The 12,130-nt window shown below is 47.0% G+C and overlaps 1 protein-coding gene across 1 annotated transcript; it reads right to left on the reverse strand.

Annotated features, from left to right (window-relative positions):
• Positions 1-1,456: 1,456 nt before the first annotated feature.
• LOC146183165 (neprilysin-1-like) lies at positions 1,457-5,614 on the reverse strand. The gene is made up of 2 exons (XM_084608341.1): positions 5,495-5,614; positions 1,457-3,664 (listed from the first exon to the last, which is right to left on the reverse strand). The coding sequence occupies exons 1-2, from the start codon at positions 5,612-5,614 to the stop codon at positions 1,457-1,459; spliced, it is 2,328 nt and encodes a 775-aa protein (XP_084464467.1).
• Between the last annotated feature and the right edge of the window lie 6,516 nt (positions 5,615-12,130).

The raw sequence follows: 12,130 nt of genomic DNA on the forward strand, positions 1-12,130 counted from the left end.
GGCTTTCGCCTCATCGGTTTCTGTAAGCTTTCGCGATGTTTCTGTTTTCAGAACGTCTTTCGTGTGGACTAATGATTAGTGGCGAAATTGCGCTCACATAGGCCTTCGGTGGTGCAAAGGTACACATTCCTTTGTGGTTCGTACCTCGAAATTTGTTTCGTCAACACAACGGAAGACTGAAACCAATACAGTAACAAGGCCGGAAATGGCTAAAAAAACCCAACGTAATAACACATTCCCCGTCGCTGTGGCGCCGCACTGCATAACTGCGGATAGCTGTCCTCGAGTATGTGCTCTTTCCAAAGGCCACGTTATTTCGGTTTCGCCCATGCGCGACCCTGAAATTCCATTGGTGACAAGTCTGGTTTTGAAGATTTAGAAATTGGTATCGATGTTTCTCGGGATGAGCTGCAAACATTATAAGCAAATAAGTAGCTTGCTAGTAACAGCTAACTATTCAATACTGCTTTTCGCCTTTTATCACATTATGACGCACACGTACTATGCTGATGGAGCATCTGAAACCCAAAAAGCATTTTTCAAATATTGCTGACAGGCTTAGGTGCTTCGGTGGCGTCAGAACGAGAACATATGTAGTCAGCGTTGTGCTTCGTTTTTAGTTTGTGTCTATTCTTGTGCTGACGTCCCTCAAGCGGTGTATCAGTCAGCGGCAGATAAAACTGTATAGTCTTGAATAGCCTTGGTGAAACGCCCCATATATTGAACTAACGCAGTCGAAATGACAATGCTTTAAGTCACACGCGTCCGCATCACACTTCCTCAGGTGCAGCGACTTACCACCCCTCGTTTCAAGATAAAGAACAAGGCATATAGTCTTTGTATGCTACATGTTGCTGGCTCTGTCTATACAATATCTGTTGATGAGTATTCGTTTTCCATCACCCACCAGTGATTTATCCCTGGAGCCTGAAACATCATTGTACATATTTATACACTGGATATGATACATCGTATACGTCTCAACTGCATGTTCTGTAAATATTTATCACAGTTGCGTATAATTAAAGCCATAGATAAGAACCGTGCCAGCTAATGAATGCGCCTCACCGCATGACCCATCCGTTTCTTAGACAATACGCGGCACGGAAATAACGGTTTGCACGAGCCACGTGACAAAAAATTTCTTCATTCTTGGATGGTCAAAAATTGGAGACCGCGCATTGTATAAATTATTATTTACCTTTTGCCCAGGACGATAGGTTGCGCGCTACAGCCAAACCAAATCGAGCATAGTATTTGTGTCCCCGCCCCATTGCTTTGTCATGTGGGTGTGAAGTCATATCAAAAGTCTCCAAATTCTAAAACCAATGTTAGCGATGAACCCCTGGTTGAAAAAAAAGTTTGGCCTCACATGTTCGTTCTCAGGCCTCGACTGGCAGTGACGAAACAAGCAAGGCATGTAAACACGTTCTGGTGGCTCAGTGTTCCTGGTCAATCATCGCAGGTCGCATTCCTCGTGGAAAGTCATATTGCTTCCGGTGGTGCAGCCGAAGGCATCGGCGAACTTGGCGGACAGCCGAAGGGGCACATTGCACCAGTCGGCTTGGCTCGGCTCGCCCAGGCTGGTCGTTTCGCTCTGCCGGGATCCACAGCTGGTAAAGCAGATGGCCAGGAAGAATAGCTGGTCGGCAGTGTAGTCCTTGAAGCCGCTGCTCCAGTCGGGATAGCCGGGGCTCACGGCCAATGCTTCGTACAGAGGCTCTAAGGACGCCGCTGCTACGAACAGTGCGTACAGGTGGTTCGTATCAATGCCACGTTCGAACGTGATTTCCTCTGATTTCGTTGCATTAGGCCGGCCTTGTAAGTAAGCCTCCATAACGCACTGCAAGATGTTGTCCTTGTACCGATTTCCCTCTTTCAGATCTCCGCTCAAAGAGCGGTGCGCGGTAGGCCCCGTTGGGTCCACCGCAGCCAGTAATTGCCGGGCCAGTAGCGAACCGACGACACCGTAGTTGATGCTCTCGTACGCGCCCGGCGGAAATACGGTGTGTAACACGTACAGATCGGGAAGCACGGTCGTGTAACGCGCGAATGATGTTTCGTGTTGCCTCCAGAGATCTGCCCAGTACAGGTCGCCCGAGTTGCGCCGAGCCCACGCTGTCTCATCCACTACGGAAGCGACCGGTAGAGGTGGTCTCAGAAATCGAATAACTTTGTCCCAATAACCAAAAGAGATTCGGTTTAGGTTATCAAAGAAGTTGGCGCTGAAATCGGGCAGGCTTTTGGCTTGCCCGGTCAGTCCGTCGCTTCCTCCTGTCTCGTCGATCAGTGCTATTTCATATGTCACGGTCGTCTCGTTGAGCGACGTCAGCACCACAGGCCGAGAGATGTCGTTAATCCAAGACGCGCTGCGCAGCGACTTACTTATAAACAGCTTCACTGAGCTGAAGATTTCATACACCTTGCTGACACGCGTGGAGTCAAGTAACTGGTTAACATTACGCGCAGTCAGGAGCCTCGGTGCCAGATAGTTTATGAGTCGGTAGCACAAGTCAGGGTGGTTCGCTGCAAGGTTATTGTGACCGCCGTAGATAAGAGTAGCTAGCTTGTTACTCACGAAACGGCCCAAGACTTGCACCACAGTTAGACCCGCGAAGTCAAGAAGGTCCCTGTTTCGCACGTCAATCAATATTCGTCCCAAGACGGCCATCTGGCGTTGGTTATGGACATCCACGGGTGTAGAAGATATTAATTTTGCTTCTGGTCGGTGTAGGTGCTTCTTGATGATCCGGGCCCATTGCTCGCCCGAGACGGACGGAGTAAGATCTTCGGCGAAGCTTTTTAGACTGGCGTAGTGCGTCCAGGATTCTTCACGTCCTTTTGCTTGACTCCCTGCTAGTTTTTCGAGGATATCTCGCTGGAGTAGAGCCAGTGCTCGACAGTGCATCCTTTCAGAATTTGTATTGCTTCGGTTTGTCATGGCTTCCCGCAAATCGCAGATGTGATCCGCATTGTTCTTGCGAAGCCTGCGTTCCTCGAGGAGGGCTCTAGGGCCGAAAACGAGAAAGGTGTCGGTGATGATCAAGCGTGTTGCTGCTTTCTGGGATCCTCGAGACGTCTGCAGCTGCGGTTCAAAGTGGATGTAAAAGAAGACGGGAAGATGCCAGTTTAGGGATAGGTCGAGGGACACGTCTAGGACGTTAGCGCTCTTGTCGATCTCGGGCCAGGGAAGACGACGCTCCTGGAGGAAAAGCCGGAAGTCTCCCAACTTATCCGATGCCGACGCGGTGACGCAACTCTTGTACAGCATCTCCGCCTTCTCGTAGTCGTCTTGTTTCGTCGGAGGTGGACTCGCGTCCATGGCGTGTCTCATGACTGCCTTCTGGAACGTCAACATCGAGTCTTCGAGGTAGGTAAGGCCTCCGGACGTAGGGCGCCAACGGTCGCACACATAGCTATGGAAGTCGTCGCATGGGTCTCGGGAAGTATTGATGGACGCCTCCAAGGCCCGCACGTAGGCTCCGCACGGCTCCGCCCAGCAGGGGATGCTATGTCGTGGAGGGGCCATACGCGGGAAGAACACAACGGCGACCAGCAGCAACAGCGCGATAACGAAGCCGCCCAAGCAGAGCGCGCTGTTCAGGCCGCGAGACCAGGCGACAGTGTTGCGATGTCTCGAAGCAGGCGTGATGGGAGGCCGAGACTGCACATGGGAACATATGAAAGGGATGCTCGATCGAACTCGCTTAATTCAATTTTACTGTTTATTTCAACTGGCTCCTTCACCAAATCATCAGCAAGTGCATCAAGAAGAAAGTTCCGTAAGCAGAACTCCGCACAATTTCAACAAATTTTCAGTCCGACTGCTTCTAGTTCGAATATCATACTTTGGAATATATTTTCAGATTCTATGACGTCGAGTTACAGTGGAAGCTATGATAAGACCCGGTGGCTTTCCGACACTCTTCCTGGTTGAAGAGGTGACAGTGACCATACTATTTATTCTAGTAAACATCGAAAATCACTTGTGTTTTAAGTAATCACTCAGCCCTGCACCATATGCGACTTTAGTTTTTGCAAGCAATAGATCATAGAGGCGGGTTCTACAGGCGGTGTTAACCTGCGTCTAAAGCAGCAAGCGATGCAGAATACAAGAGAATCCGACTCGAAGGACGGTCGTGCTGGAAGCTGCTGCTTCGTTCGCTAAGCGGTCCCAACTTTCAAGTCTTCTTTCTTTTGCACGAATAGCTGTTGAAGTTACGCCACGACAACCCGTTCCACTTATCGGTCAGATTGGCACTAGGTCACATGACATCGTGAAAAACGTACAGCGTTGATTGGCCAAATCAAACCCCTAATGCTCGGAACACGATAATGTCAACTGTGATGTCAAAAGGCCTCATACTCAAGCGCACCCTTGACAGTAATGTGAGTGTAGCATCGCTTAATCGCAGCACACATCGAGCACGTGCGCCCAGAGTTCCGGCATCGCAATCGCAGCAGTGTTATCCGTCGAAGTAACTTTTAATCTTTAAATGTGTTTTACACTGCATATATATAGGATATGCCACGACAATGGGGACCGCACGTTGTAACGTTCATCTTTATCATCAGGTTCGGGATGTGCGCCTCCGCAAAAAGACGTTGTAATGGAGAGCTCACGGAATCTGAACAATCCAGGCAAGCAATGGTGTTAAATTACTTCAAGAGGTGAATAGTTCAGAATGTGCTACTTCTGTATTGGCGCGCGAATCGATCAGTAGTCCGCAAGAAAGAATTTCTTGAACTCCTTTATCCAAAGGTACAGGACCTTGTAGAAGGCGCAAAGCCAAAATTTTACAAAAAAAAAAACTGGGTTAGAACCCCGTCTACTTTTGACACCATGCCGAAATAAACTATGCATCTCGTTTGGCTACCTTTTCATAAGCATTATTTTAATAATTAGCATCACGTACTTGTCGTTAGAATGCGGCAAACTATCCATAAAGGCCAACCTAAGCTTGTACTCAGTGTCCGTGTGGCAAAACAGCCTAACATTATGGCCAAATCCAACATGTCATCAATGCTCATGTGTCAAGAAAATTACTGGGGTGCACTTGAGCCTACCTAGGTAAGTAATGCGGCAGATATTCTCTTCCTGCTGCTGGTTATGCTGCTGCATGTTCGTTTCTTTACGCCTCTGCCGATTTTAACACGCGTTTTGCGCTATATTCCAAGCCTAATTCCAGGGTCAGTGCTCATTTGCGGTAACTGTCCTGGAGCCGCATTTTTTTTTCTTACTGCTGCTGTTGTCCTGTGGCTCAGCGCCTCCCGGCGTCTTTATGCTAGACAAAGAGTATTACGGACTGGTTCTCAGGAAATCGGCTGGGGAACGGAAAGATGGTTGTTCGATTCCTGGCATGGACTCGATTTTTCGTTTTGTTTATGATTGATAGTTCGTGCGGACACAGTCTGGTGGCATTTGTCCACGCCACTGTCAGGAAAGAAATGATTGCGGATTAAAAAGCACCAGCCTTTGTGTTCGACCACTCACACTGGAGGAGATCTCGCCGGAACAGCTGGGAGGACGATGGGACTTCCAGTGCGGTGACCCAACGAGGATGGATCGCACTACGCGGCCCTGGGACTGCGAAGGGGCCGGGCTGCTGGACATGGCGGAGGTGGACCGTCCGTCGTACTCTCAATGACACTGTCTCTGCTTGAGAAATGAGCCGACGTTTTGCACACGTAGACGCAATCACGGATGGCCGCCCTTCTTCTTTATCCTCGTCTACGTCGCGCATGACGACTAGGCGCGCAAGGCCACGGAGTTCTCAGAAAATGAAACTGGTTGGGTTTTTTGTGTTTAAGGTCCTAAAGCAACTATGGCTATGAGAGACGCCGCAGTGAAGGGCTCCGGAAGTTTCGACCACCTGGAGTTCTTTAACGTGTACTGTAGGTGAGAATCTAGTAACGTGATTTAAGCTTGCTTTGAAAGTTGCCCAGGATAACTAGTGCACAATGGACATCACTAAAAGGGACATGGTGGCATGAATCGACCAAAAAATATTCAGCCTTTTATATCGCGGAACAAAACCACACAACGGCCAGCGCATAAGACAGCACTGAGTCAAATAAACATCAGGCCGAAAACCTTGATCCTCACCCCGATATTTAAATATTACATACCGAAACTTACGTTAGCACGTTTTATTTTTTTATCGTGCATACTTAATATTTATGAATATAATGAAAGTAATGAAAAATATACTGCCACGCAGTTTTAATCGCAAAGCTTTTCCAGCGGGGCGCTTTTGTAGCATATTAAAATCTAGAGTTCTTGCTTTCCGCTTCAAAGTGTTTTGCCATCTTATCAGAGTGTTTCGGAATGTTTTGCCACCACCACCCTATCTATGTCCGAGTGCCTGAAGCCGACGCCTCACTCAGCATCTGGCTGCCTTGTAATTTTAGCCGATATTGCATTGATTTATGATCGCGGTTAGCGTATTTAACATGCGGGGTGCTCTAACAAATCTCTACTGATCTGGAGCCCTACAATGCAGCTTTGTCCGCCCACGACAGTCGTTTTTTGGGTCGTTAATCTCAGAAAGAACTACAACGCCTTTGCTCTCGTACGCTTAATGCGGCAGCGCTTGTGCACGCGGCCACACCGAAGTCTATAAATTGCAAAGCTTGTAAATTGCAGACCTACGCTGCTTGCTGTGTACAACAGAACTTTGCCTATGAGATAGCCCCTGGCATTTTCGCCTTTGAAACTATACGCGCTGCCGGTTTACAGGGGCCGAGTAAATGCAAACTGTATAGTGAAGGACCCCCGCCGTGCTCTTTCTTGTCGCCACTGTCGATGTATCATTTCAATTCGCATTTACAGCTATAGAGTCGTGACCTACTGGTTTTGATATTTCGCTTCCATACAATTCGGGCCAACTGCCTAGAGTTTCAGCGCTAAGACATAAGCGAGTAGGCGAATGCATCCTTTGAGCAAAGCAAGAAGCATCCCTGTTTTTATAGGCGGCCACGAAGCCGCTTCAAGCATCATAAACTGCCCAGCGACGAGCATAAATGGCGCGCGGTACATACCGCTGTCGGGGGTCTGCTTGCTCCCGCCGCACTCGAGAGGAGGCGAGCGCTACGGGCAGCAGCAGCACGCGGATAACGCGAAGAAAGCGCAGCCCGTTTCCGCATTTCTAAACTCCGAGTGGATCGTACTTGATTGATGTATCCTCTTTGTCTATAGGTGATGTCGGATTGGCCCGGTTAGCTGACACATGCGCCGTAAGGCGTCTACTGAACACGGAAGCTCACATCTAAGCATACGCCACGAAGCCACGACGGCTACTCAAAATTAGGCCTGCTTCTCGCTAAGGGGTCTGTTATACGGGCCACTGGAATGGGCTTCTGAGGCCATTTTGTACACTACATCATGGCATGCGGCCCCTTCTCATCGGGCTTATCAATCCCGTCGGACGTGTCACGGCCCTGTGCTGCTAGAGACGACAGAAGTGCCAGCAGATGAGAAAAAGCGCCTTGATAAAAGCCGAGCTCTTTAAAAAAAAAAAAAAAAAATCACTAATTCCCAGTTTCGCGTGGAAGCCGTTTCGAAAGGAGAGATAAACTGGGCATTGGAAAAGGTATACATCGATGGATACAGAGTCAGTTCTCAAGTGGGAAACCCAAGAACAATAAACAGGGATTGTGGACGCAGTCATCGTTTCAGAAGTATAAAAGCATTCTACAGTGCATATATTATAGTCCGGCGGTAATGCGAACATGACTGCAAGTGTTTCGATAATGGCGCATAACGCTTGTACAGTGCCATTCAACAAGAAATGTGCTTCACATATATTTCGCTTTAAAAGTAAGGAAACAAATACAAATCGTATGCGTTATGGCGCGAGCGAGAATAGTGCCTCTGCTGCCTCTGCATAATTCACTATCGGCACGGCCTTTTCTTCAAGAGCGAGCACGCACGTTTTAGGGCATTATTTGTTCTCTTTGAAGCGTGTAAGCACAACAGCCTGCCAGCCTGCCTATTCATCGACGGGAGGAAAACAAAAAGGTGGATGGTGTACAGCTATATATATAAAAAAAAAAAAGAAGCTGCCCTTTCTGCTGTGCTCCAAGAATGCGCATTTAGGGTAGAGCGTAATCGAACAAAAAATGATTTTTGTTTTCTTTTTTTTTTCTTTTCAGAACGCCCGGTTGCCTGTTCGATATAGCAGGCGTGGAGGTTTTAGAATAGTGGAGTTGGTTGCTATCGTTCTTCAGCAAACGTATAAAAACGAAGGAGGTAGCGCGATGTCACCCAGGTGCGAAGAACTGTGCATATGTTCCCGTTCAGACCGTTGCGGTGCGTCTGATATCAGGCCCAAATATGGCACAAAAAAGCACACACGATTACTTATTAGTTCATTGCTTCGAAAGGCGTTGAATTCTATTTACCTGCTTCAAGCAAATATTTGTATACCTCGAAGTACCACGCCCGTCCGGCGTATTGCTTTCTGGGTCTTCGTCAATTATGTAGGTATGAATTACTTTTTAAGAACTCCGCGGAGACGTGTGATAGATACGGCGCGTCTTTCCTTTCCCATAAACCAGTTTACATTTACGACTTCCGAGTCACGATAGAAACGTTCCCAGACAAATGACCCTCCGCCTTCCCAATGCCGTTATTGTACGTTGTAAATGAATAACAGTTCAGAGTTGGTACTGCTCCACTTGACGATTTTTTGAATTAATAGAACAACATACGAACTTTATGAAAATCCTCAGCCCCACTAAGGCACCTATGGTTGTCCTGAAGCCTTGGTATACGCAACCGTGAGGGAAACATGGACTTGGAAATGGGAGCCGTTAAATGCATTCATGAATTAAAAACTGACTGCACTTAAGCTATGCTGCAAAAGTGAGTGAACACAACGGGAACACTGTATATTTTAGACATCGAGCTGTAGTACTCAATAATAATTGGTTTAATGAAATGTATCTGGATCGCAGTATCTATCACAGTGCTTCTGTGGGCACCGGAACCGCGCCGTAACAGAAGGGAGGAAGATGGGAGTGAAAGCGGAACGAAATAGGTGAAATTGTGGAGGGCTACGGAGTAATTTCGACCACCTGGGAACATTTAACGTGCAGCACACGGATGCCTCTCCGTTTCGTCTTTATCGAAACACAGCTGCCGGCGTTCGGGTGCGAGCCTGTGTACTCCGGTGCAGTAGCCGGGCACCTTGCTACTTGAGGAGTCATACATTTGTTAGAGGCACTTAGATCTCTTTTAATTGCGTAAGGCGAAATAATTTCCTGCAACGTTTTGCACTGATTTGCCGCTTTTGCACTCATTTGTTTCTTTTTCTCTTTTTGCTTCTTGCTCTTTGTAAGTATTTCTCTTTTGGTTGTTTTTTCCGCATTTTTACTGTTTTTACTCTTCTTTCCTTTATTGCGGCAGCAATACTATTCCAGGTCTAACCACTCGTCGCTGTGTGTCGTGTACGTGTCCATGTCCGTGTCCGTGGCCCCGGAGCCGGCGCTGCGCCTAAGAGAAGAACGCTCGGTCACCCGCAGCTAATGCTTTCGCTCCATATTCGATTCAGCAGCGTTCAACCCTTCTAATTTTATTTTACAACTTTTTCCTCTTTTGCTCTTGACTGCCTGCTTTCGATGTTGTAACGCAATAAAGAGGCCGGATATTAAAGCTTTGAAAAGTTTGTGCACGTTTGTGCGCGTTTTTGCACATTGTGCACAAATTGGACGTCCGTGGCAGCTTTGACGTAGACACACTAGTCAACGTCCTTGGCTTTGTAGGGGTCGAATTGAGTTTTTTTACTCATTAACCTATTTTTGGACAATGATGATGCGACACCCTTCGCGGACGCATAAATCCGGTGTACATTCTTTCGCCTTAAAACAGGGAAATCCACTGCTTGTTCTGCTTTTATACTGCATCTTACGTTTTCAATAAATGGACTTGTGAATTGTAAATTGGTCTGTAGGAAAGGAAAAGCGCAGTATCTGCCAAACATGTGAGTGTACACCTGGGCTTCGCCGTAGGAAAATGGGACAAGGCAAGAGTGATGATAAAGAAATATGTGCCGTAGTGACGGCCTACGGAATAATTTCGACCGCTTGGGGGTCCTTAACGTGAACTAACATTGCACATGGTAAAGTTACCTTTTCGTTTCATCTTTGGCAAAACGCTACCGCCACGTGTGCTCATGCTTAATAACCGAGAAATATAAAAGATACACTGCAGTACATCATTATAGAGCTGATAAAGCAAGTATAGAACGATTGTTTATGTCTCTAATAAGCGGCATTTTTTGTGGAATTAGGCATAAAACATGGTAGCATGTGCAGCGTAGACATGGATAGCTAATGGCTTTATTTTATTACATTAAAGAATCCACGTTTGGGGCGTTGCATATTTACGTAGACAAAATAATTATTTGGTTTTAGTGATCACGTGAAATCATCAAAATGGTTTTATAAAATTGTTTAGAAAACATGATGGGCAGGTGATGGCAGCCACGTTGTCGGAGTGGCCGTTCCAGTCCGTCGAAGTGCGAAGAAAAAGGATGTGGAAAAGTTGACAGTGCGGACCCATTGACGAGTTCCCTTGATCCTATCCATACTTCTCCACACTCCGTACTGCATATCCATACTCCATACTTCTTCTTCTCCCTCGTTATAATGGCACATACCCACAGTGGGGGATTGGCCAGAATTCCTTGTAGGTGACATAATATAATTGATAATGTCGATTTGACTGTATGATAGGTAACCTAACAATTAGGAGTTAGTGTTGCTGAAATAATTTGAAATTTGGAGGCGATAGTAATAGAAAGCAATGAAAAAAGGAATAAAACTGTAAAATAATAAAAATAACAATAAAAAGAAAAAAAAAATACAATTCAGATAGATCAGCGCTAACACACAAATCTTCCAGTAGCAATATTATAATTATGAAGTAAGTCACACACCGGTTTTAGGGCACACCCTTTGACGGTTGCACCAAAGGAGAGGAGGACAGGAACAGTAAATGGCAATCCTAGGCAAGCAAGAGGTATTTCTAAATAACTTCTTCTCTGAGTAGCATACCTGCGGCAGGAGAGGATGTAATGTTCAATTGTTTCCACGTCATTACATGACGCACAAAGATTCGGCGGCGTGAATCCAGAGCGACATAAATAAAGATTGAGGGAAGGAATTCTACAACGCATGCGGAACACCTTTCTCTCTTTCTTTTTTGTCGTCCACTTTCCTCCCTTTGCGGCTATGACAGTGTGGTGAGGGTGTCCAAGGAGAAATAAAACATACACTGCGACTTTCGTTTCTCCAAAAGCCTTCAGTTTTTTATAGGGATCTCCCGCATAGTTTTGTAAGCGCACTGTCTGGGAGGTGCAAGACAGCAGCTTGTCAAGTATTAAGACTCTTTGAAGGCAAAAAAGCTCGCGTGCCATCCGAGGAGCGGCGATTCGCGCATAAACGCACCGCGTAGACGAGGTGAAATGAGTAGGATTCATGAGGGAGAAAAAGGGATGGATAACGAGATCAGAGTTGAGTAATCGTATTGGTCTCAGCCATTTGCCAGGGCAGAACTAGCAATGGTCATTCGGAGCGGCGACCGGCCGTTTTGACACATAACAAAGGTCGCCACTTCGTTTTAAAAGCAAAAGCTTTGCCTCGCTCCGACTCAATGAAATTGAAACCAGACCAAGGTAAAAGCAACCGCACACCCCGGGGCTAACAATGAATATTTTATTGTCACGTGCTTCGGGGCGTCAAGGGAAGGAAGAAGAGGCTAGAGAGAAGAAGAATAAATAGAAGCTTCAATGATGTGTGCTGCTGTTCCTTGCGGACTCGCAGCGCCTAGACTACAAATAAACAACCCCGTTACGTACCGAGTACGTAACAGTTGTGGTGGAGCTTGCGATGTAGATCAACACGGATCCCCGTTGTGTTCGACGAAGTCGCCGACTCGCTGGTTTTCCACCCTTACCATTTAATATGGCTCAAGACGGCGACGCTGGTCGAGCAACACCTGCGGTGAGCAACTGGCAGCATTACCGCGAGCCGCGCACATTTCGTAGAAACTCTGACGAGGATGTCGACTAGTGGCTAACCAACTACGAACGGGTCAGCCGGTACAATCGTTGGGATTCGACCGTGA

The sequence above is a fragment of the Amblyomma maculatum genome, chromosome 7, assembly GCF_055883805.1.
Source record: "Amblyomma maculatum isolate TAMU_Amacu chromosome 7, ASM5588380v1, whole genome shotgun sequence".
Taxonomy (NCBI): Eukaryota; Metazoa; Arthropoda; class Arachnida; order Ixodida; family Ixodidae; genus Amblyomma; species Amblyomma maculatum.